This window comes from Theobroma umbraticum, unplaced genomic scaffold, assembly GCF_002168275.2.
Source record: "Theobroma umbraticum cultivar Fairchild unplaced genomic scaffold, ASM216827v3 scaffold_50.0, whole genome shotgun sequence".
Classification (NCBI taxonomy): domain Eukaryota; kingdom Viridiplantae; phylum Streptophyta; class Magnoliopsida; order Malvales; family Malvaceae; genus Theobroma; species Theobroma umbraticum.
Genome location: NW_018397261.1, coordinates 8,027,056 through 8,052,836, shown reverse-complemented (window position 1 = coordinate 8,052,836; position 25,781 = coordinate 8,027,056). Strand labels below are relative to the sequence as shown.

At 34.7% G+C, this 25,781-nt stretch overlaps 4 protein-coding genes and 1 non-coding gene across 5 annotated transcripts; 3 read left to right on the top strand and 2 right to left on the bottom strand.

Moving 5' to 3' along the window:
* Window positions 1-1,282: 1,282 nt before the first annotated feature.
* Window positions 1,283-5,067, top strand: LOC110417856 (protein-protein interaction regulator family protein). The gene is made up of 10 exons (XM_021430422.2): window positions 1,283-1,455; window positions 1,546-1,656; window positions 1,735-1,800; window positions 1,952-2,113; window positions 2,206-2,319; window positions 2,761-2,832; window positions 3,095-3,178; window positions 3,281-3,381; window positions 3,713-3,797; window positions 4,401-5,067. The coding sequence occupies exons 1-10, from the start codon at window positions 1,378-1,380 to the stop codon at window positions 4,785-4,787; spliced, it is 1,260 nt and encodes a 419-aa protein (XP_021286097.1). The 5' UTR covers window positions 1,283-1,377; the 3' UTR covers window positions 4,788-5,067.
* On the top strand, window positions 3,984-4,132 carry LOC149527147 (small nucleolar RNA snoR135). The gene has a single exon (XR_016351359.1). It is a non-coding gene; the product is annotated as a small nucleolar RNA snoR135 (small nucleolar RNA).
* Window positions 5,068-5,797: 730 nt separating the features above from the next.
* Window positions 5,798-14,719, top strand: MAA3 (P-loop containing nucleoside triphosphate hydrolases superfamily protein). The gene is made up of 22 exons (XM_021430320.2): window positions 5,798-5,984; window positions 6,090-6,234; window positions 6,318-6,451; window positions 6,951-7,163; window positions 7,291-7,482; window positions 7,653-7,688; window positions 8,308-8,393; window positions 8,509-8,559; window positions 8,988-9,099; window positions 9,181-9,286; window positions 9,892-9,989; window positions 10,283-10,384; window positions 10,461-10,553; window positions 10,912-10,965; window positions 11,795-11,853; window positions 11,938-12,022; window positions 12,575-12,943; window positions 13,436-13,558; window positions 13,639-13,725; window positions 13,944-14,170; window positions 14,267-14,350; window positions 14,440-14,719. Exons 1-20 carry the CDS (start codon window positions 5,883-5,885, stop codon window positions 14,151-14,153), a joined length of 2,457 nt encoding a protein of 818 aa, XP_021285995.1. The 5' UTR covers window positions 5,798-5,882; the 3' UTR covers window positions 14,154-14,170; window positions 14,267-14,350; window positions 14,440-14,719.
* Window positions 14,720-14,942: 223 nt separating this feature from the next.
* Window positions 14,943-18,178, bottom strand: LOC110418208 (uncharacterized). The gene is made up of 8 exons (XM_021430868.2): window positions 18,036-18,178; window positions 17,757-17,887; window positions 17,511-17,591; window positions 17,130-17,218; window positions 16,955-17,029; window positions 16,759-16,823; window positions 15,843-16,043; window positions 14,943-15,321 (listed from the first exon to the last, which is right to left on the bottom strand). The coding sequence occupies exons 2-8, from the start codon at window positions 17,877-17,879 to the stop codon at window positions 15,242-15,244; spliced, it is 714 nt and encodes a 237-aa protein (XP_021286543.1). The 5' UTR covers window positions 17,880-17,887; window positions 18,036-18,178; the 3' UTR covers window positions 14,943-15,241.
* Window positions 18,179-19,340: 1,162 nt separating this feature from the next.
* LOC110417803 (Late embryogenesis abundant (LEA) hydroxyproline-rich glycoprotein family) lies at window positions 19,341-22,718 on the bottom strand. The gene is made up of 2 exons (XM_021430339.2): window positions 21,709-22,718; window positions 19,341-20,202 (listed from the first exon to the last, which is right to left on the bottom strand). Exons 1-2 carry the CDS (start codon window positions 22,396-22,398, stop codon window positions 20,116-20,118), a joined length of 777 nt encoding a protein of 258 aa, XP_021286014.1. The 5' UTR covers window positions 22,399-22,718; the 3' UTR covers window positions 19,341-20,115.
* Window positions 22,719-25,781: the final 3,063 nt, after the last annotated feature.

The following is a 25,781-nucleotide window of genomic DNA, read 5'->3' as shown; positions in this document are numbered from 1 at the left end:
TGCATTTTTTTTCAAAACACGAGAAAATATTTTTTTTTTTTTTGAAAAGCAAATGGAGCTAAACAATACTTAATAATTTTAGTTATATAACATTTTATTATATATATATATATGTATATATACATACACGCTAACTATATATAATCATTAACTCGTAGATTTTATACATCAATGCATGTTGTAGATATCATAGCGTTGAGGGGAATCGTTGAATCAAAGACTTGGACTTTGCATAACTTTTGAAATAAAATGATTTGATGAATGAAAACGTCACCAATGCAAACATGTGATCATGGTTACAAAGAAAAGTGATTGAACCCACATTTTTCATGCTGAAATTTGGGATCAAATTATAGTAAGTTGCATAAATAAAAGTTATACATGTTTTGTTAATTCTCATTAATGGTATTTGTTAATGTTATTTGAATCTGTATATATTTCAAAAGAAGAATTTTTTTTTTGTTAAAAAAGAGAGATTCAAACTCAATTTCTTAAATAAAGATTCATGCACAGAAGTTTATAATTACATAATTTAATCTTATGTAATATAGAGTTCTTAACATGTTTGTAATAATATCTGAGTATTTGACTAATTAGTTAGTACATGATTGTTTGCTTAAAGAGTAGAGTTTAAATCCTCTTTTTAAATTAAAAAAAATATTTGTGATAAATAATTATGTTTTAAAGGAGTTTTTTTTCGTAATTATCAAAAATACTTACGTAATTATCAAAAAATTTTAAATAAATTTTTATTATTTTATATATTTAATCAAACCCTTACGTTTTTATTTTAGATCAAATAGACTAATTGATTAATTTTAATACAATAAAAGAATAAAAATTTATTTAAATTTTCTAAAATAATTTATGAATTTTTTTAAATATTATATATATATATTTGGTTAATAAAAAAAGATTCGAGCTCAATTGTCGAATAAAAATATTCACACACAAATCGAAACTTTAGTGAAATTCTTTTGATATTTGTATATATCTATTTTTAAAAGGAAGGTTTCCAACTCAATTTTTTTTTTTAAAAAAGTTTCATGGGTCAAATGTTTAATAAATTTTTTTTTTCAAGAAGCTTTGAAAAAGTTCGTGAAGATGAATTTAATTAATTAAAAAAGAAAAAAAGTATATTAAAAATAAGTTAATCAAGGGGTTGTGACTTTGTATGGCTTTGGGCTTTATGGGCTTCTAACCCATTTTTGCAACCAAAGACCTCAGCGGTAGATAAAATAAATTTAAATCCCTATTTTTTTTTAAATTTTTAAAAGGGGAATTAGACAAAATCCCACGCGAGGGTTTTCGCGCAAGGCAGAGCTTAATCTTTCTCCCTGTTTTTTCTTCTGCGGAAACAAATAAGAGGAATTCCAAATGGGAAGCACCGCCGTGGAGAAGACAGCAGAGGAGCTCCAGCGAGAGATCGATGAGCTCCATCGCCAACAACGCGAGGTTTCTTCTTTCTTTCTTATACGTACAACGCTACGTATACCATAAGCTGCAGTTTTGATTTTTATTTGTTATTTGGTTTGTTTCGTACAGATTACGGAGAGGCTTAGAGATCCTCGGGGACTTCGAAGGGGAGGATTGTTGGGCATCAGTCCTCGTAACCTCGCCGCCAATGGCGCTCGTCAGCGAGGATTTCTTCGACCGGTATGCCTTCATTTCTTTGCTTAGCTTATGTTTAGGGTTTAGGGTTTTTTAGATGGTGTTAACTTTTGTTGGTGATAGGCGGATAGGACTGATGCAGAAGACCAACCTCCGGCTAAGAGGCGATTGTCGTCTGCTGTTGTCAAGGTAATCTTTTTCTTCCTGGGTTTTCGTTAATTAGTAACTGTTAAGTAGGAGTGGACTGAGTTACCTAGCTTTTCTTAGGTTTTTTCCCTTTCTTTTTTATGTTATTGGTTCTGAAACACTCAATTACGACGTTCTTGATTTGGGAGTGAAGGTTGAAGATGGAGAGATTGTCGATGACGCAGAAGCGGCAAAAGATGTCAGTGACACGGCTGTTGAAGGGTCTGTTGCAGTAGATCAGAGTGATAGAAAGCTGTTGAGTCTGCCGCAAAGTGGTTGGTCTAGAAGGGATGGAAATCAAAGACCAGTGAAGAAGGTTTCTTTGCATTCTAATTTTCATTTTATTGAGCTGTGGCATATTTTTAGGTGTGGGTTTTAATACTTTTGATTGTTGTCTTTTGATGTTAGGTCACGCAAGCTCCAATTACAGAGCATGTTCCGAGGATTTTGCCCAAGGATGAGGATCCAAGCTTGATTAATAGAAATAAGAGAATGTTGGGGCAACTTTTAGGGACTTTGGAGGTATTCATTATGTAGTTGCTGTTTTAGCAAATTGGATGCATGAGGAGACATGTTCCAATAGATGGGGAATGTGTATTATCAACCTATTTGCTAATTGTTTTTATTTTGATTTCTTTGAAAAAGTTTCCTACTCAAGATTGAGATCAAACTTTCCAAACTTGTTAAGTAAAGCAAGTGTTGTTTGTTTACTAGAGTAATGGCTTTTCCAGAAATTGTAAACTGCAAAGTTTCTCAATGGTTGGGATGTAGTGCTCCTTTTCATTTATTGTGGGATTCCAATTGTAGCCCGCACAAGTTAATTATTTGTGTTATCATGTTCTAAAGTCCCTTCGGTTTTTTTTGAACAGAGCGTTACCTTGTATTTTCTGCTAGTGTTAACTCTATCTATCTGTAACTTATTGTACATTCATGACAATATCATTTTGTGTGCATTGATTGCAGAGATTTAGGAAAGAAGATGTGCAACTTTCAGGGTCCGAGGCATATATGCGGAGGTCAAATTCTTTGCAAAGAGTAAGTAAATGTTCATTCATACTATGATGTCTACTTTCTGATGTGAATAAAGTAACTTGTAACTGTTGGTTCTTATTATGAGCAAAGCAGTTCGTAGAGAATATGACATAGATCATTAATTGGCTTGGAAAATGAATGTCGGATGACTTTGTTTTCATGAAAGTCGAAATTTTATCTGTCTACAATTTAAACGAATGATAAATTGGACGTTTAGGGTTTTTCTGTAATAAGGGTTTTTGCTGTTCACTAAATTCTCTTCTAGGCTGAGCAAAGAGCACGTGAAGAAAGTGAAAAGCTGAGGCAACAAGAGCGTGAACAAATTGCAGAAAAGAGGAGGAGAGATCTGGTTTGTCATTGGTCATATATATTGCTGTTAGTTAACGTTGATGTATGTTTAATTTAGAACCAGTTCTTATTATTTTTGTTGCTTTTCCCCTCTGTATTTCAGACTCTGAGGGCTCGTGTGGCTGCCAAGGCAGAAGAAAAGAAGCTGGAGTTGTTGTTTCTTCAGTGGAGTGAGCACCACAAAAAGCTTAGCAATTTTATAAGGTTTATCTCTTATCTGTTTTGGTATGCTATGGTGTTGGTACCTTTTGGACATAAAATTTTTTCTGCTTTACTATCCTCTTTGACAATGAAGAGCTTTAGTATTAACACCCTTTCCATATACCAATCTGTTGCAGGTTATTTTTAACTTTGGTCCAAAAGTGTCCATATTCACAATTTTATTGAGACAAAGATAAGTTTCTGTTCATGTGCATAGTAGTGTTGAAGCAACCGAAGAAGTGAATGTTCCTGCTTTCTAGGATTTAGGTAGACTGAAACAATTCTTTTTTTATCATTTTCTTCTCATTTTGATTGCTTTTGGGATGTGTTTCAGGACTAAAACAGAGCCTCCAATATATTATTTGCCAACTAAACCATTGGATGAAGATGCAACCATACATGAGCAGCGAAAAGATCAAGTAAGTTCTCTCCCATCTTTGCTGGGGGACATTGAGAAAAGTGGAAAACAATTTATAAGGAAAACCAACTTTCTTCGCTAGTTTTTTGTGAGAAGCTACAGTTTCTGGGAAAAGGTTGCATGTTTTACTTTGGCTTTTGAATTGTCTTGATGCTATTATTACTTTTTCAAATTTTGGTCTTTTAGAGTGGCAGGGATAGTGTGTATCAGCGCTGTGCTACACTAGATGCACTCTGTTTCTGAAAGAATTCCCTGCAAAATCAATTGTTGAGGAAGATGGGCAGTTGTTTTTCATCCTAGTCATTGGAATTATCAACAATCATCTTCCAGACATTACTTTTTCACTCTTTTTGGGCGTTTCCTCTTCAAGGAGGAAATTTTATTTTTTAAGTTTTCCGGGAAATACTTGAACTGGAATCTGAAACTAGCACTCAACAAGTGACAAGAGTTGAGGGCAAGTGGACGACTTTGACAATAAAGTTAAAAAAAAAACATGATTTCATACGTAGAAAAAAAAGTGGAGTTTCAGTCAGGTTGTCTAATATTAGTTTTCTATTATTATGCTAATATTCCTGATAAATTTCTCTTTGCATTTGCATGGCAGGAATTTTTAGAATGGAAGACAGCTAGGAGAGAGGAACTGTCTGAATATCAGAAACAGATTGGAGAACAATATGTTGCCAATGTTGAAAAGGAGTTGGAGAGGTGGCAAAATGCAAGGAAAGCAAGGAAAGCAAATAACGACATGAACCTCCAAGAAACAATGGACAAAGAATTGGATACCCATAGACTTGAGCATGGTCCAAAGAAGAGAACGATACCTGGTGGAAACAATGAGGATGAGGAGGATGTGGAAGACATCAATGTTGGGGAGGATGATATGATGGATGATGTACTAGATGTTGATGATAATGGTAGGAGAGGAGATGAGACAGCCAAAGCAGAGCCCGACCACACTAGTCCACCCCCTGATAATGTTGATCAGCAATGATTGTACCCATTTTCGTAGGTCAATATTTGCTTAGATCTGTTTTGTTTTGTTTTGTTTTTCTCTATAGCTTTTTGCATGTTTCCTCCTTTTTATTTGTTCTTACCCTCCTTGCGAATTACAAAGTAGATTTTGAGATGCTTCAGTTATGCCAATTACCATTTATTTAAACAACAGCTGCAAGCTAGATATGTAGAAATTTATAGTAGGTTGCTATTCTCTATGTGCAAATTATCTAATATGAGCATTGAGGTTTGGTGTACTGGTTTTATGTTTTACTTAATTGTAAAATCTTTCATCTTTTGTCTTTATTGTGATTCTCACAATTCACAAATAGATGATTAATTATTATGATAATAACCATTAAGAAATGTCGTGAAGGATTAAGTCAAATTGCGACAATTTTTTGTCAATTTGGGATGAAAAAATGTCTAAACTGTCTCTAGACTTATAAAACATTTTCATAAGCGGGTATGTTTTAAGTTACGGTGATAGAAAATATTAATTAATATTAAATTTAATATTTGTTAATTATTTTTATGGATTAAGAGTTTGTGTAAATATGTTTTCAAGTTTGGTTGATAGAAAATATTAATTAATATTAAATTAGACGTTTGTAATTTTTTTTATGGATTAAGAGTTTGTGTACATTCATACAAAAGTGAGTCTTTTTCAAATGTAAATTAAAAACAATTTTGGGTACAAATGATTAATAAAAGTTTTTAGTATAAAAAAACATAGGGATTCAATTGTATAAGGTACATAGTTTAGGGGTTTCTTTGTTATTTAAGCTTTTTAAAATTTAGATCTTTCCATTTACAATAAAAGCCCATTATCACCGACCTAATTTAGCCCACAATTAAAACCCCGAAAACGGTATTCCAACAAGCCCATGCCCCAAAAAATGAAAAACCCGGAACCCGACCTCACAAAAATTTGGGCCCCAAATCCAAATTACGGCAACGATCCGAAACTTACTGGTGATCGTCGCCTTAAACCTTCCAATTAGTTAAACCCTTTTATTTCCTTCTCAGTTTCTTCAGAAAGTTTGAAAGCCGTTTTACTCTGCAAAAGTGGAGGAAAGGAAGGGAAAAAGCGATGGCCGTGGACAAAGATAAGCTTCAAGAAGATGCCTCCATTGTTCGTTTCTGTAAAATAATCCTTGGTTGGGACTATTTTCGCCTTCTTAAATTTTCCAATGTACGTCTCCCTCTGCTCTTCTCCATTTGGAATATCAATGGCTTTTCTATTTTTATATCTATTTTTTTGTGAATTTTAGTTCTTCTTTTCTGAAATTGGAATCAGAAAAATGGCAAAGATGTGGCGGCTTCGGGTTTTAAAGAAGTGAAGGCTACATACAAAGACGTTGATGATTACTTGGCTACTTTCGAGCCTCTTTTATTCGAGGAAGTCAAAGCTCAGATTGTTCAGAGAAAAGATGAAGAAGAAGGTAGGGTTTCTCTGTTTGGTTCGTGAGAAAATTTTGCCAACTCTCTCTCTCTCTCTCTCATGCGTCTGCATTAAGCATTGTAGTGACGGATTGGAAGCTGAGGCTCGTTATGGAGTGCAACGAGGCCGATGGATTTCATTTACCTGCAGTTACATATGAAGCGGATGAGGAAGAATCAATCTCACAGAATGATCTCTTGCTGCTTTCAAAAGAGGAGGTAATTAACGCTTTGTTTGGTTGTCATTGGTGCTTTTTTTTTTTTAGCTTTCTAGAAAGTTTGCTATGATGCTAATGCTAATGATAGATAATGAGAACATGACTGATTAAACAAATAAACAAATTACAAATATCTAACACCAATTCTAATATTATTATTCTATATAAAAGTAAAACAGGCATTTTTTTCTTCCAAGTAAATTTTCATAAGCAACAATCAAAAGGGACCTAAAATAATTCACTGTGTCATGGTTCCTTTATTATGCTATAATTGTATAGGCACCACATTTATTTGTACAATTCTATCATTTGTTTAATGTGTTGTTGGCTTATATTAATTCAGCTAGTTTAGTGTAGTAATGGCCGAAAATATAGTTCAGATCCTAGCCACGTTAGTTATATTCTTAATCATGATCTTTTTGGGTTATTTGGTAAAAAAGGAAAAATGTTGAGAGGGAAGAAATATGTTGGATTTTTTATTATGCTTTTGCTTCTTGCAGTTTAAAGAGGGCACTAAGAAACTCCCAACAACATATGCATTTGCATTGGTGGAGCATAGACAAAAGAATCAGCTTCGGCTCAGAATGTACTTGGCTGGGGAGTTCACACAAGTAAATCCTGATGTTGAAAAAAATTCTGAGAGGTTGATACGTATGCAAGCTCTTATCACTTCTTCTGGCACTGCACTCGAGAAACACTTGTTCAGTATAAAGGTAATCAGATATCTTCATGTTTCCTGCTTTGACCATGCATCAAATACATTTTATATATATATATAGATGGAGGTGCATGTGAATCCAATCTTTGCTGAGGCATTAATTAATGTAATATGTCTTGCAGATTTGTAGTTTATCAACTATTGCACGGGAATACATAGCTCTATGTTCAGTTGGTTCTCTCCCTTTCAAGGATTTAATATTGAAAGCTGCTGAAAGAGATTCTGGTTCCAAAGACCAAGCCTGGAAAATTTCTGGATCCCTTCATGAGTATTTTAAGGAGAATCTTAATAAATCTCAACAGGAAGCTATAGATGTGAGTCTCTAGTCAAATTATTAATGCTAGTTATTCATATGATGGCCATCCCTCACTCCATTTTTCTGATTAGACTGTGAAAATTTTAGCATAAGCAACTAATTGTTTGGATTCTTCCTTATTATTAGCCTACTCATAACCAAATAGTTATTTCATTCTCTCTGTTGCAGGCTGGTCTGTCTCGTAAAGCCTTTGTCCTGATACAGGTTCAAAACAGCATCTTGCTTGGTTTATTCTATTTGTGCGTTGGCTATTTTTTTTTTAATTCTAATATAAAAGAACTCTTCCTTTCTCTTTTAACACTTCCCCATGCCATTCCAATTTCTTAAATCATTTAATTCTTTTCTAAAATCTGTTATGAGTAAGCTATTCATTTTAAAGTAATGCAGTCACTCTAAATAAATTGAATAAATGATTTAGATGGATTTGAGAATAAGCAATCTGTCCATGCCCTATTGCCAAATGTGCACAGAATTGGTGCTTTTGATTGAAGAAAATAAGAGGTGAAGTTTCGATGTATAGGCTATCTGATGTCAGTGCTTCACATTGAATTGAGTTGTAGAAAAGAGACTGAAAATTTTGATGATTTAGCTGCACCAATTTTTTTGCATGCATTTTTTTTTTACTTTGAATTCGACACCTGGAAAATTCCTGCAATGAAATTGGGGGTTAAAGTCGACTTGTAATTTCATTTCTCCAGCTCAGTTGGAGAGGTATATTGTTTACTTTGTTGGTAAGCATTATTACTTTTTGTTATAGGCACCTAGATTGAGTATATAATAAGCTCCTTATTTTTTGTTTGCTGTCCTTGTACATTTTTTGTAGGGTCCACCTGGAACAGGAAAAACACAGACCATCCTTGGACTTCTTAGTGCTATTTTGCATGCAACTCCAGGAAGAGTGCACTCCAAGTATTAATTTTTCTAGCTTTCTTTGTTTTCTTAGATCTAGGGCAATGCTTCATATTTAAGAATAAACCTAAAATTGTATATATTCAATACTAATGTTTTTATCTGGCCATTGCAGGAGTGGCTTGCTTGAACTAAATCGTGGACCGGAACTACCCATTGAAGAAAAGTATGTACTGATTGTTAACTGAGGACTATCCATCTTGTTATGTCTCATGCAGTTCACAGTTGATCAGGGATGTCTTGAATTATTCTATTCTCTTCCATACACGTTTTCAGCTGCATTTTGCATGTAGAAATATTTTATGTTCTCCTCAAGTGGACATTGAATCTTAAAATGGTTATGCACCTGAAAATGCTAACCTCATATGTTCCTATAAGGAGAAGGAATATATTTTTCATTTTCTCAGAGGCATAATTTTAAATATTTTCCAGTTCCAGGTCAATATAAAAGGTCACGTCCAATGATGGTCTTAATTTTTGCTTTCAAGAGAAAACTTTCTAGTGTTTCTCAGCGTAAAATTTTATTATACAATTGAGTCTGACATGCCCATTTTGTGCTGACCTATTGAACTTTAATGCTTTTGCATTCTGTAGATACAAGCATTGGGGATGGGCTTCTCCATGGTTGACGGGTGCTAATCCCAGAGATATTATCATGCCTATTGATGGCAATGATGGTTTCTTTCCCACCACTGGGAATGAGTTGGTAGGCTTAAGTCTTGCTATTGGTTTGTTTCCCTGTGGCAAGTTGATCGATTATCATCAACTAACTTTAATTGCTGTGCAGAAACCAGAAGTAGTTAATTCCAGTCGGAAATATCGCATAAGGGTGCTAGTATGTGCACCATCAAACTCTGCTCTTGATGAGATTGTTTTTCGCCTTCTAAAAACTGGTATGACTGTTCTCACTTTCATGTACTTCTCTAGAGAAAAGAGTCAGTATAAATCATAATTCAAAGGCAGTGGTACTATTACACCATTTTTCAACATTCTTCAGTGATTCCTTTTGCTCTTCCATTATACTAGACTTAATCATCAAGTTTTACATGGTATGGTTATCAAGGACTACATTCATTAACAACTTAACTCAATATTTAACTTGATTTATGTTCCATCCCAACAAACTTGATTTAATATGTATATTTAATCTTTTGTGTGTATTAGATTCTTGAAAAAACATAAACGAAAAAGAGAGAGATTAAAGAAACTGGGTGTTCATTTGAAAAGAGCAAATGAAACCACTTTAGTAGGCTTGCTTCGGTAACAAATTAGTTTGTTTGAGTCTAGGTTTTGATATCATTGTATAACTGTGGAAGTGCTTGACTAGGTATTTGATGTTGTCAATTTTGTTTTTGTTTTTGTTTTCATTAATTGTTTTGGAGGGTAGGGATTATTGATTGTTTCAAAGTTGTCTGAAATGTTTTCAAGAGCATGTTCATATTATCAGAATATCATTTCTGATATAGTGTTACAATAAATTATTCCTTTTTTTTTACAGGTGTTCATGATGAAAATGTTCGCGCATATACCCCTAAGATTGTGCGCATTGGTCTTAAACCACACCATTCTGTTGAGGCAGTCTCCATGGATTACCTCGTATGTATCTAGTTTAACCTTCAGAACTTCATTATTATTGGTATGATGAGCACAATCACTCTGCATAAGTGTTAGATTCAAGTTCTTATGAGTTTCACTTTTCATCCTATATCTTATTAATCACAAGGCAAGCACTGTCAACCCCATCAAAACATAGGAATTTCTATCAATTATTCTAGCTGTCTTCATAAACCTTAAATGATATAATGCATTCACTAGCCAAAGGAAGAAGTATTTCTGAAAGGCGTCTGGATGACTATAATTCAATATTGATACCAGAAATTCCTTTGCAGGTCAATCAAAAGCGTGACTTGTCTGGTGATAAGCAGAAACAAGGGTCCACCGGAAGGGATTTGGACAGTATTCGTGCTGCAGTTTTAGATGAGGCTGTGATTGTAAGCAAATCTAACTTGTATTGTTTGTGAAGTCCAACATATGGTTATATTCACTGCATCTGTGTACTATCAACAGGTCTTCTCCACTCTCAGCTTCAGTGGTTCAGCAGTGCTTACTAAACTGAATTCTGGTTTTGATGTTGTTATAATAGATGAAGCTGCCCAAGCTGTAAGGGTCTAAAATCTCTTTTCTTCTTGTTGGTCATGATTGTTTGTCTTTATGTGAGTGTGATCAATAAGCTGTTTCACTTCGTCCTTAATCTGTTGTCTTTTAGTTTGTCAAATTTCAGAAGGAGCAGAACTACTAGATAGTTCTCAAGATTATGTTTAGCCAATGTTGGACATTGTTTATCTGTTCTTCAAAGGCATTGCAGGAACCTTCTCAACAAAAAAAAAAAAAACTTTTGCTAGGCAGTCACAACTCACAATTTTGTATCCCTAGGAATACATTTGCTAGTGATTTAGATGATGCAAGTCTTCCTCTTCCCCATTGTTCTGCCATCCTTATCTAGTTATATGTTGAACAGGTGGAACCTGCAACTCTTGTTCCCTTGGCCAGTGGATGCAAACAAGTATTTCTGGTATAATTGTGATGCATTTTCCCCCTACAGCTTTTTATTCTCTACTCTCATGGTTTAAAAATGTTGAATAATGATTGTTGTATTTCTCACAGATTGCTGTGAATATGGTAGTATTTCTTCATCTAGCAGTTCCTTGAGATGGAGAATTTCTATTTTCTTACAATTTTAAAGCGGTAGGACATAAGTATTAGGTAATTATAACCTGGAATTCATAAGTTATCATCATTTTATGTGAGTGCATTGAAAATTGATTAACTTAGAAAAAACGGGTATATCATTGAAATTATTAATAAGGTGGCAGAGTTAAGTGTTATAGTGTTGAAATGGAGATTACAGAATCATTAAAATGGTAGTGCTGGTGATAATGGCAATAACATGCCTTTAAAGATTGTGGCTGGAGATCTTTGGCAGGTGTAATGGTGAGATTAGATGATGCTGGTGATGGTGATGCTGCTGGCCATAGTAGTGGCCATGATAGTGATAATGGTGGTTAGATGGGAATATAAAATTGATTAAAAAAATGTATGTTTATGGAGAAAAGCCATGATATCTGAATGACAGATTCCATGTGAACTTTGCCTTGGAAGTTACATTTCTAGTTTGCACCCATGGGAATATGCAAAGTCCATAACTCCCCAAATAAGGAAAATTGACATTTGCAACTTTCAAATCTCATCTCATTGTGAAATTTCTTGTAAATATCTTCATTCTACAGTCTAAAAAACCATCAGGGCTCATGTGCCAACTGTTTGATATTTATATTATCTACCATTGCATTTGCTTGGGCAATGTTCTTAGTGCAGCTTATTAATGTACTAATTTTCCTTAGATAGGTGATCCAGTTCAATTACCAGCCACTGTAATTTCACCGGTTGCAGAGAAACTTGGGTAAAACACTAAATTTTGTGCTAAAGGTGACTATTTATCTTGTAGCCTCTCTCTCCCTCTCATACACATGTCTTAATCTTGAAGCTATGGCACGAGTCTGTTCAAGAGATTTCAGAGGGCTGGTTATCCTGTAAAGATGCTTAAGACCCAGTATAGAATGCATCCTAAGGTACGATGATAAATATCTACCGAAGTTACTTATCCAAAAATATATAAATATATACTGAAGCCTTAGAAGTTATGTTGTTAACTAATTATTATTGAGCTGTAATATTTTCTTCTAACAACCAAAACACTGGTGATGTTTCACTCCAAGGATGTCAATGAACATGTGGTATCCAATTTGGTGGAAAGAGATCCAGTTGAGCAGATTATAGATAATCGGATATGATGTGCTGAACTGGATCAATAATGTGGCAGCTTGAGATTATGCACTCTTTCTTCCAAGTTTATTAGTGTTTAGTAATGGTGTCTGCTCTTATTGATAGTGCTTCTTTTGCATCATATAGTTGTCTGTTTCAGATTCAAGAGTGTTACTTAATCAGGCGGCGAAGTAACCTCTTACAAGTTGCTTTCGTACCATGTGTCATCTTCACTTGCATAACCTATTATTACCAAGATTGATGAAACATATCACAGTTAATGCTCCTATTTATGAGGCTGCCAAAAGCATCCACTTGATAGTTCTTCTTTGAGTTGATCTAATCTATTTGTTGAACAGATAAGAAGCTTTCCTTCAAAGGAGTTCTATGATGAGGCACTAGAAGATGGATCAGATGTTGAAGACCAAACCACTCGGGACTGGCACAAATACCGCTGCTTTGGACCATTGTGCTTTTTTGATATATATGAAGGGAAAGAGTCGCAGCCCTCAGGAAGTGGGTCCTGGGTAAATATTGATGAGATTGAGTTTATTCTTGTCATGTATCATAAATTGATTACCATGTATCCAGAGCTCAAGTCAAGCTCTCAATTTGCAATTATAAGCCCTTACAGACATCAAGTCAAGCTTTTACAAGAGCGGTTTCAGGATACTTTTGGGGTGGAGTCCAAAAAAGTTGTGGATATTGGTACCATTGATGGCTTCCAGGTAATCTCCTTGCTCCCTTCTGTATAGAGCTGCTTTCATGCAATTATGTTTGGTTTTTCTTAGGCACTGTCAAGTAAATTTTTGATAATTTTACAGTGACAAGTGGATGTATGATTTGTAAAAGCTAAATTCTTGACGTGTGGTTCATTTTATCTTCATTTGCTCCTATGAATTCATTTGACATGTAACAATGTGAAAGTCCCCAAGAGCACACTTGACCAATTGCATTCATATCTTGAACTATTTCATCAGCCAGCATATATGTAATAGATGTAGTTATAAAATGTCGGTACTTCTTAAAAGCTTTGAAAATTGGTACTTAAGTTAATTGATAAGTTATTAGTTTACAATTATGCCTGGCTTGCCAGATCATGCAAGATGTTTTTGAAATTTATTGAAGTATATATCACTTTATGTGATTGTTGCTTAATTCTGGTTAATATCCTGCACAATAGATCTTAAGATTGATGCAATCTTTGCTTTTCCTTTCAGGGACGGGAAAAGGATTTTGTAATATTCTCTTGTGTTAGGGCAAGCAAAGATAGAGGCATAGGCTTTGTGTCTGATTTTCGGCGAATGAATGTCGGAATCACCCGAGCAAAGTCTTCTGTACTGGTACTATAATATACTAAGACTAGCCTGAGTCGCTCCTTTGGGTAAAAACATGTACTTCACCTATTTAGTTGTTTCTATAGGTAGTAGGTTCAGCATCAACATTGAGGCGTGATGAGCATTGGAGCAACCTGGTAGAAAGTGCCGAGAAGCGAGGATGTTTCTTTAAGGTGGAATTACTTTCAATGAATTATTTGAAAATTAATTAAAATGTTTTCAAATTATTGTTGTGCATGTCTGTGTCAGTATGTGGAATAGTTTCATATACTAGATTTTTAAAATCGAATACCCATGGGTTCCCTTTTTTTTATCTTAATGAATTCTCTTTCAGCCTCCAAAATTCATCACCATCTTATAAAAACACAAGCTAAGAAAATTCCTCATGCAGGCAGCAAAGCCCTATGCCTCATTCTTCAGTGATGGGTATCTGGAGTCTACGAAGGTTGTTGACAAGGATGCACAAATGGTGGATGCAAATAATGCCCCTGAAAACAACGCAGCCTACAATATGGCCGGAGATGCTGATCAAGGGCCAGTGGAAGACAATGACTATGGCGATGGAGATGGAGAATTCGAAGGGGGATTTGATGATGACTGAGCACAACTTTCATGAAGGTAAGCTTTGAATGCTGAGTTAACAGTGTAGCGATCGGCCTTCCATGTTCATCTAGTGATCAAATCCGAGACCATTATTAATTCATTGTCATATAGGCTATTATCTCAAGAAGAGTTGAGGACAAGATGATGAATTGGCTTTGGGCAATGGAATGTGCTCGAAACGGAAATACCTGGAAGGTATTCACTGTCTTCATGTGAATTTCTTTTAACCCAATTGTCTTTACTGTTTTCATTTACTCTAGAAGGCCCTTCGAATACCCCTGCAGGTTGGCAAGAGCCGTTCATTCCTTTGATACTCTCTTCAAATCCAATTGCTGGTTCGAAATTGATCGCTGTGATGGGGTGGTATGCCAGATTGTTGACGAGTTCACAAGCTTTTGTATATGAATCTTAAATGTTCAAAAGGTAGTATAAACCTGGAGATAATCCTCCACTAACTTATCACACATTCATGCCACTAAAACTACTCTCGATTTTGAATGAGACGAGACCTTTCCATCCTTTTTATGAGTTAAACTTAAATCATCATTCATTTGTGTTATACAATATGTTGACATGTCACATAATATAACATATTTTCATTTGAGGTTATTAAATCACATAATTTAAGTTTCGGCACGTAAAGCATGCATCAATCTGAGGAGTAGGTCAAGTCTTTTAAATCCAGCCCTGTCAAATGTACTACCTTTTTCCAGATTATGGTTGAGGAATTTATGGTTCCTGAGTCACCAACTAATAAAAACGGCGTATGAAGGAATGTAGTGCTCCATTATTTCGAAGAAAATAATTTTCAATAAAAAAAAGAAGAGAAAATGTAGAAATTGTACAACATTGGCAGAGCGTGATAAAATATCCTACCAACTACTTTCCTACAAAAATTGCGGCCTACAAAATCAAAACAAATATTATAAAGAGGTCCCTACAACTCGACTTTCCAATCAAAGCCTTAAATAATGTCTAACCATTTGTACTAAAATGAAGACTGACGATGAACGGAAAGGAGGCGTCCAGGGCTTTTTGTTTCAAAACCTAAAACCATAATTCTGCTGACGGTAAAGGCTTAGATGCTCAAGCGGATTTCTGGAATGGACCGTCGGATCTGAAACCTTGACCACGACCACGTCCCCTTCCCCTCCCACGTCCACGACCTGCCGATCAGTGATCAGGCATAATGTTGAATCGAATATTTATACTAACAAAAATACTGCAAACAAAAAAGAAAGGCATGCATTGAAATGCAAGAGAAACCTAAGCGCTAAATTCAAACATTGACACCCACGGGAAGAAGGTTTGTAATTTTGGGATGTTGTGACAACATTTTTCACTAGTCCTTTTACCGATATGCTCTATCTTCTTTAAAATGAATAGTCAATATACACTTGCAACTTAAAAGAACAATTATAGAAATCACTTAGAATGGACCGGATGTTTAACAATGTGCAATCAGGGATTGAGCATTGTTCTTAAAATAACTCAATCCACTGAAAGGACAAAATGAACAGAGGAAAAGTTGCCAAAGATAATCTTGAGAAAATGGATTGTTTCAATTTTATTTTTTAGAAGAAAAGAAAAGTGAGCATGGTTTGGTTTTGGGATAACGTAACATCACTAAAAGTAGTATTTAGTACAATAGAACGGCAAAATTAGAACATTGGAACCAAAGACTTACCACGACCCTGGCCAGGCAATGGTCCTGATGGACCATTACCATTGTAATATCCTGAGTCCCACTGCATATTTCCACCACCATACCCTCCTCTCCCACGTCCACGGAAACCACGTCCCCTCCCACGACCCCGACCTCTGCCTACATATCCTCGCCCACCATCCCATCCTCCATTCCTGTGCTCCATCACACCATTGACATTGCCTGCATAAGCAAAAATGTAATCATAGGTTCATACGTGTTCCTACATAATTTGAGATACAGTAAGAATCTTGATAACAAACGTTTCCATTAAATCATCATGCCCAGCATCATTACCATTTCATTCCAAAAAAGAAGGCATTAAATCCAAACATACATCCTACAACTACTCAGATATGGATAAAACCTAGCAACTATTATAACCAACAAACACAACACCAACCTTCCTGTCAAGATTGTTGCCTGCACTGTCCCTTTCACCATTCATCAACAAATGCAAATAATTGAATCTTAACCTTACTCAAATGATTTGAAATCATTCTGACCAGAGTCATGGGTCCTTTAACTTTATCACCAAGCCAAGCACACCATGTTCTGAAGATTATCTCCAGAACATGTTGAAAAAGCAAAATAACAAAGCAGAAACTGTGAATGGATTTTCAGATCTATATCATATCAGATTTATGAATGAAAATCTCTTTGCCCAAACACACCTTTAATGACTCAAATTTATGTGACAGTTATTTTATGTTATTACAGAAGCCATGGTGATTGCCTATTCCTCCATATTTTTCTTGGTCACTATGCCCATATCCTTTGCCTTGGATGTCAGGGGAGGTCTCTAATTTGCGTGAAGATGGGAGTATAAATATCCATTCAGGCCACACACAGCACAAAGCAGAAATGTGTAAACATCAATTTTACATTAATGCCTCACCTCCTTCATTGTCCTCAAACTCAGCCGATGGCTTCACTTGATCAGCTGGGATTGGTGGTTGGTATCTGCCATCAAACATGTTGCAGACCAATAGAGCAGAGCATGGTCAACACAATCATTAGTAAATCACAGGGTTCAGTGGGCAATATTATGCTGGGCATCGTAAACTCTATGCAGATAAGTAGTGGTTATTTACCCTATGGAAGATGAATCCAGCTCTTTCTTTGACAATGTAATTGTGATTATTGAAACATGGCGGGTGGTTTCTAGGCTGCACAAGCAAACCATACATCATAGTCAATGAAATGTTAGTCATAACAAGAAACTTACAGCATGGACTTCTAGAAAGAATAGGAAATCTATGTTCTTACGGAAGAAGGCCTTCTTCTAGTGGTTCCCATGTGTCGGTTATGTCTATTGATCCAGTTGATGTGTTCTGATGAAGACCGACAATCCTCCTCTGGAAGAAGTTAACATATTTTAGTACAACTCAAAGAAACGGCGATTACAAAGATAAGGCCAATCACATATACTAACAAAATCACCATTTCTGACTCCAAATTGGAAATATGAAAGAGACATATATACATTACTATTAACAAACTGCACATGTTAAGAATACATTATTAACAAATTGCACGACACAATTATCTAGTAGCAAAAGCAATAACAGACATGACTTGTCAAGAGACTAATACATAGCAACAAAATTAATAAAGTGAGACATTAACCACAAATAATCAAACAATTACCTTAATTAATTCAGCAATCATGACTGTCTTGTTGATAGCTCTGCCAGTGGCTTTAAGCACAATCTCATTGGCACCTTTCTCCTACAAAACAACATGAAACCAAAGCTTTTTCAACAGAATATTCCAAAAACACCGCTCGCTTCTTCCACAACAAATATTAGATAAACGCCTTACAAATTACTCAATACAATGCCAATATCCAACAGGAAAAGAGGAAACTTAAGAGAAAGGAAAGAGGAGAAAAACCTGAAGCAGAGTAATAGCGTAAGAAATGTAATTCCTCATTCTCCCTTGAGCTGTAATCCTCAGTTCATTCTCGTTTATCGGTGTCTCAGCCTTCGGCTTCTCCACCTTCTGGTACCGATCCATTTTTCTCTCTGCCAAGAGAAAAAACGCGCGTTCCAAATCTCAGTAACCAAACCGAACCGCCGTTTCGGAAACTATTCAACGAATTAAACTTAATCCAATAGCGAAATCGAGATCTAGGGTTAGCGAAAGAAGAAGAAGCAGCAGAAAGAGTATTACCTGGCGAAACTTGGGCGGTAAGGGATGGAGCTTTAGAGCTGGGAGAGCGATTCTGCAAAGAGAGGGCTAAAAAGTGGCTCTGTTTTGAGAAGCTATTTATTTGGGGGAGCTGTAACCCAAGGGGAGGTATTGGCGGGGTTAGGGTTTATGAGAAAGCTGGGTTCCAGTGTTGAAACATGAAACCCTCCTATCCTTCCCATTATCCACTCAATGCTTGACACGTCATCCACGTCCCTCATCCTCCTTGCCAATCAGTTTAAATCTCTGCAATCTCAACCGTTGTTTCAGTCACACTTGAATTATACCGCTCGATTCGCTCTTACAATGAATAAATGGTTGTTTAAAGGGTTTTTTAATATAAAAAAAATCTTTTTTTTATTCATAACTAACTTTAAAAAAAATAAAAATTTATATTTAATATTATTATTGATGTATAATATTTATACATTATTACTTGATTATTGAATCTCACCTCGTAAATACGTAAAATTAAAAATTCAATTTTTTTTAAATTATAAATATTTTATTTTTAAAAAAATTTATGTTCAAAATTTATTTATTATGGAAACAATAATAATATTTGATAGACAAAGCTCTCAAGTTTTACTAATGGCGCTGATGGAGAAGGAAAACTATAGTTGTGGAGGTGAAATAAGGTAAGAAACTTTTGAAAATTTTAATTTTCATTACTTTTAACAAATTAGGAAGAGTCTTTAAACCTTCTTTTTCTCTTAAAGATTTTGTTAATTAATTACTGGGTTTTCTTTCCACTTTATTAGTCCAAATTGACGATTTATTTTTAGCCTGATGGGTACTATAATTAGGTCATTACAAAAATTTAACAGTCATATGAAATCAATGGATTTTATAAATTTCCTTTTGTAGGTGTTTCCTTCAATCATTTGGATCGATCCTGTTAGTACGCTTTGATTAAAGAAATCAACATTACTAGTTGGAAACTTATAACTTCGGATAAATATTAAAATTTAAATTGCATTTATTACTATTGAATTAAACAAATATTTCCATAGTGCTATCATTTTTCTCTTAAAAGAAATCTAAAATTTATCACAGTAACTTTGTAGTATGTTTAATATGTTTAAAAATATTTTACACATATAGGTTAATCTCGAGTTTAAACTCAAACTTGATTTTAGTTTAATTACAATTAATAAAATTTAAATAACATGATTATTATTCAAAATTAAACTTAAATCAAGCTCAAGTTAAGCTTAAGATTTTTACCATAAGGCACTTGGCTGTTAGTCACTTTCCTATTCTAACGTTAAAGAAAAGAATTGATCATGAACAAATCTGTGTAACTCCCAAGCCTTTCAAAGTTGAAAGGATTCCATTGGAATCGCAGCAGTGACAATGGGTAATCAGGATTTAAGCAAATAGGTTTAAATTCTAACCAGAAATGTCTCCTTTTCTCCCTCCCATCCCAAGTGCTACCTCGCATTGGCAACTCACTACAGGGGGAACAGAAAGGAAATGTAAATAAAAGTAAACATTTTAGATCTCTTTCTCTTCAGTTTAAGTTCAAGTTTGATTCAAGAATAGAAAAAATCGCGCCACGTTTACAAGGAGGAATATGCTCACCAAATGCTGGATTGCGGAGGCACCACTCCGCAAAGAGAAAGAGAAAGAGAAAGAGAGAGAGAAAAGATTTTTTGCCAGTTGGACGAGGAACAGTAGCATACATGAGTGCACATGCAACTTTTTTACATGCAGGGTTAGAAAAAAAAATTTTCCTTCCAACTGAAGAAACCATTACAAAAATCAGCAAAATCTTGGGGGTGGGGGGGAGGAAAAATTGATTTCCCACTCAGAATCTTCTCATCATCTTGTCTTTGCCTTAGCTTTGCTTCTGTAATACTCCAACCATGTGAAGAGACTGTTCTTTCTTTCTTCCCCTGAATTCTGGCCTTCCCTTATGCTTTTCTTTTCTTTCTTTCTTTCTTTCTTTTTTTTTTTTTAATTCTATTCTTTCTCAATCCATTTGTAGACAGAGAATGGAACAATGAAAAGGGAATGAAAAGCCCTGAGTTACCAATATGAGTTAGGAGGGGGCCTCTGCTTAGACACTCAATCCATCAAATCCACACTGCTTGTAAGTAAGAGACTGTTTCCTGGGACTTATCACTATAGCACAATCAACCGACACCTGCCAATGCCAACGCCAACCCATTTTACTTGTTAATAATTTCAACAGAAAGAATCAAAAACAAAGAAAATGTCTGTTGGGAAAGCATTACCAATGTCAAAGTTTCACAGAAAAGGGAATCATGAAGTTCTTAATGCATGAGACATCACGTGACAATTATGATAGAGAGATTTAAGGTCAATGAACAATGGGTCCCTATAGTGAGATGGACACAAGCTAAAAAACATTTAAAATTATTATCAAGACTGCTTCATGGCTAAGAAACGATATTCACGGGGTCGTGTATGAGATGGCAAAGAAGATGCTAAAAAAAATTGTTTCCATGATCCCAGCTAATATCCTATTATCTCCCTTTTTACACTCAGAAAGGAAGCCTAGTTTGAGAGTTTCTCTTACGCTGCAAAAGCCTCAGCAATGGCCAATGGGTAAATTCCAGACGGGGGAAATTTGAAGAGGATTTGAGGTTAAAAATTTTGATCACATAATTGAAATAATTCATGGGTAGTGGTGGATCCCGCCATTGCATAGAGGGAACTAAGTGGTTCTGAAGGATAGCCCACCAGTGACCAAAAATCACATGGTGAGAAAGGAAGCAAGACCCTAATTTTTTTTTTCTCTAAACTTATCAAAGCAAATTTATGACATTTATTCTCCTCTGCAACATGCCAAACCCAACACCACCATGCTACAATAATACAATGCATACCTACTACTGCTCTCTCCCACTCTCTCTAATCACTCCGCAAGCAAAGAAAAATTCTCATATTCCAGAATGCCCATGTCCAAAAAGTCTTATAAATCATTGGATTGGGGTTGGTAAAATTTTAATACTAATTCACGGTAAAAATATTCACAGATTCTATTGTTAGTGTACAGAGACGGCCCGAATATGGGTCGAAGGGATTGCGTCAAAAAAAGCTAGCCGCACGATGGCTATACGCCATTGGTGCGTCTCGGACATGCGCGTGAAAAAGCAAAAGCATTAGCTTTAATCACCCATTTCTATACGTGCCGAAAAGACCGTATGGTAGACACAAACGTTGAAATGCATCAAAAATTAGGTACTACATTCCTGTAAAACGAAGAGCACCGATTAAGAAAAAGAAGAGAGTATCCAAGAGAAGACAAGGAAAACAACCCTTTCCCGAGTACTGGTAGATAATAGAACCTCATCGGCCCAAGTTAGCATGGACGACGAAAACAAAAGAGCGGTGCAAGTTAGTGAAAACAAACAAAGAAAAGGAAAGGCAGAGTGGGACAGCGAGTAGCGGGGCTGTGGCTAAAACCAGCCAGTGCCGACCGACCGACAGCGGGCACCACGTACGCCGCTCTCAAAGTTTAAAAAGATTAGTAACTTAAGGCTATAATTAGAAAGAAATGAAGAAATGGGAATCGTTAGGAAAAGAGGAGGACAATGCTGTAATTAGAAAGGGGGGAATGTGCTTATAAATTTTTAACCCCGAAAAGGGAAAGTAAAAAGTAAAGGGAAGAGGAGAATGGCGTGACCTGAACGCCAGGAGAATCGAAGTCCAAGACACGGATCTTAGCGCCAACATCACCCAAAACTCTAAGCTCAACGCGGTCATTAAGGGAAGCATCTCGGATTAAATCAGCTGCATCAGCTTGCATCAAGTTAGCTCGATCGACGGCGATGGTTGCCTCCACGTTTCTGGTACTGTGAGCTTCTTGGAAAAACCCAGGGACGGCAGCTTTTCCCAGAGGAATCCCACGGTACATAACGGTGAACCTAGACTCTCCGTACTTGATCCCTACCTTATTGGGATTCACCGCTGTGAAAAGCATGTGGATGGTTAAAGACAAAGAGGCGGTCGTTGGGGTAGTTGTGACTGCGGCGGCAGTGCCGTCGAAGGCCGAAGGATTGGATGTGGAGATGCCCATGTACTGTACCCCTACTTGTTGGAGATCGAACTGGGGCTTCTTGGGCTTAACCGCGAGGACGATTATGAGGACAACCGCGAGGACGAGAAGGGCCAAAAAAGAAAAGAGAAGGAAGAGGCAGCAACAACAGCCTTTGAACGAGGCCGAGGAAGAGGAAGAGCGAGGGTAGTAAGGGTGGTGGCGTTGGGGAGGAGGAGGAGGGGCTGTGAGGCCGCGGTGTTGGTGTTCGCCGTTGGCTGTCGGACGCATTTCTCTGGCGTGGGGTTGATGGTTTGGGTTCATATTCGATGGTGGCATTTGCCTTTTTCTTCCTCTAATTTTACAAGAAAATCTCCCTCTCTCTGCTTTTCTGGGGGGTAGTTTTCCTTGGAGCTACAGTTGCTTTCTTGCTTTTCGAAGGATAGACTAGAGATGGAGGTGGGGGGGAGTGGAAGAAGACTCGGAGGACGGTGCGTGACTTTGCTTCAGAGTTTGAGAGGGTAAAGAGGGAATAAACAAATAAATAATGCATAAATTAAGGAGACAAAATAAAATATGGGAATATGGGATGCTCCTTTTTATTCTTTCCTTGTCTTTCTGTGTCTTTATTCATGGTGAAAGTGGGAACCTTTCGGTATTTTTACTGTCCTTCCGGTGCGAAACTTTATGGTAAAAACTTAATAACTAAGCAAAGAGAATTACCTTTCAACGTAATTTCATATTGAGGAAAGAAAAATTCATGTCCAAGCTTTCTCTTTTTATTGATTTCTTTTTCTATTTATGTTTTCTTTTGAAATATTGATTCTTGATGCAATTAAGGAAAATCTTTTTTTCTTGAATTATTCCAGAGATAGGTGAGCAAAAATAATTACCAGTATCTTTTAATTTTGTCAACCAGTATATTATATATGAATTTTAAAAAAATAAATTATATATGCCTCAAATATATTTATTCTCCAAATATTCATTAATATATATTATATTTATATTTGATACGATGCTAACGTATGATACTTGTACACTATCATCTAAAATATTAGTTCATAAAGATATAGAGGTACGAGTATTTGTTTTTAAAATTTTTAAATTTATTTATTCAAAAAGTAATAACATTCTATTTATATAATTTTTTAATATTGATAATGCTTAAAAAATAAATTTATATATATTTCTCATTTAATTAAGCCATTGTTTCATCTTTGTAAAAAGCTCCTTAAACATGGGCAATATGAACTACCATTAGACGTACCTTTTTGTTTTCATTTTTTTATGGAGTGGGTGAGGGGTTAATATGGGAGGTAGTAGTCAAAATAAAAAAAAAATTTAAAATTTTTTAATTATTTATGTAAAAATTAAATAAATTATTATTTTTTATTATATTTAATCAAATATTTATATTTTTATTTTAAATTAAATAAAATTTATAATTAATAGTTAATTAACTACATATTAATTAAAATCTTTTTGGTTACTTTATATTTACGTATGAATAGAAAGAGTAAAAATGGCGTGTGACTACGTCATTATATCCATCGATGAACTCAAAGTGGCGATGGTCATCATCTCTCAGTTTTTAATTTTTTTATTATTATATGTATAAAATTAGATATATATATATTATATATAATATAATTATTTTTATATTTATCCTTTAACCACATCTCATATAAAATTTTAAATTCGCCATTAATCATATTACATCAATATATCATGTCATTATCTGTTATAACATTTTAACATCTTATGTTAAAATCACGTGACATGAATTTTTATAAAAATTTATTTAATTTAAAAATAAAAATATAAAATTTAATTAAATACAAAAAAATAAAAATTATTTAAATTTTATGAATAATTCAAAAAATTTCTAAAGATTATATAAAAAACAAATGATAATTGAACCTTTAAGAATATTTTTTTATATTATCACAGGCAGGATATGTATTTCTTATGGATTAAGCATGCAAGTCGAAAAGCTGCATCAATAATCATAAATAAAGCAAAACAACAACCCAAGTTAGATTAGACATCTCTGGCTAATTTTGACATCTCCGTTACTTTGTCCAAACCAATTCAAAATTAGTAAACGATATGGATATCTTCGAGGTCGTTTCGCATCAATATTATTCAATTGCCTTTACTTAAGAAAACAGATTGGAAAGCTAAGCCTGTGTTTCATATATAAAAGAAAAAGCTCTTTTATAACCAAAACTACCACTTAAAAAGGGTGAGGGAAAGGGGAAAAGAATGAAAAGGTTGACATCGCATTCACACACACAATTGCAATTTGTGTGCATGCATCCATGGATTTAACAATTTTTTTGAATAATGTCATAATTAAAATAATAATTAATAAATTAATAAATTTATTAATATCATTAATTATATAAAATTGTAATATAAATAATATAATTAATAAAAAAATTTGACACTTCAGTAATTAAGAGCAAGAGTGGAGGCGGATAAGCCCGAAAGCTAATTGTCATAATTAGGCTGTTTTTGCAGGTAATTTACACTAATGTATGGCCCAATGTGGTAAAGATGGGTTATGGTATGGAGCGATGGAAATAAGTTCGAAAATTTACGAGTTAATTATACTCTTTCAAAAGAGTACAAGTGGTGCACCTATGAATATACTATCACAAAACTACTAGAAATCCTAACATTGATCAGTATACATAAATGCCTTTGTGAGTTGTCTTCTTCCTATCAGTTACGTTGACAACACTCTTTATATATATGAGTTTTGACAACTTATTTTTAGGACTTTTGGTAAGTCTGCAAGACCATAAAACAATACTAATAAATATGTAAAATTAAGAATATAAATACTTTTTTCCCCAATAAATAATATCAATATATATATTTTATCTTCTTAATAAACCCTAAACCTTCAAATTTTGTATGGTCCCAGCCATAAGAACCCAGGCAAGGCGAGGTCCGATCGAACGAGTACGTGAACACTTTCCAGCCCAATTTTCGTTTCAGAGTTGGTAAGGCCAACGAATGTTGTATGGGCTTTATCCAATTGTCTCATGGATGGCCCAATTATCATTAAAAAGCGAAACCCGTGACCCGTCTTTTGTCCATAGAGGTTTTAGAATCATAGCAATCTCACTTGCTAAAATGAATTTATAAATAACCTATAATTCTATATAAAATTTCAAAGACAAAAGATAAAGGTTATTAAAATTAAAAAAGCCTATTATTCTCATCTCAAAAAATTAATTTAATAAGATATATAATGTTTATAAGTTTTTATAGATCATTTTATTTATTAGACGTGAGATTGAAACATCTGAAATACTAAAAATTCTCAAATCATAATTTTTCACGATAATTTCTGGTTTATATAAAATTAAATGATCCAAGTTAAATAAAACGACATTGTTTTACTAACTCTATTTTTTTTATTTTATTCATGATAAAGGCAAAACCGCCCACGTTTTTTTTTCTTCTTCTTTTTTCACGTTAATTCAAACATTTTGACTTTTGAAAAGCACAACTGCTCTCTTCCCCAAAAGGTAACAGAGACAGACCCATTTCTCTTTTTCGTGTTTATTCAAATGCCTAAAATCATGCTTGTTGTTGACGGAATCATAGCATTTCAAAATATTATATATTATATGAATAAAAAATAATTTTTATTAAATTTAATTAAATATTTATTTAAATTTAAAATAAGATTTGAAAACTCGTTT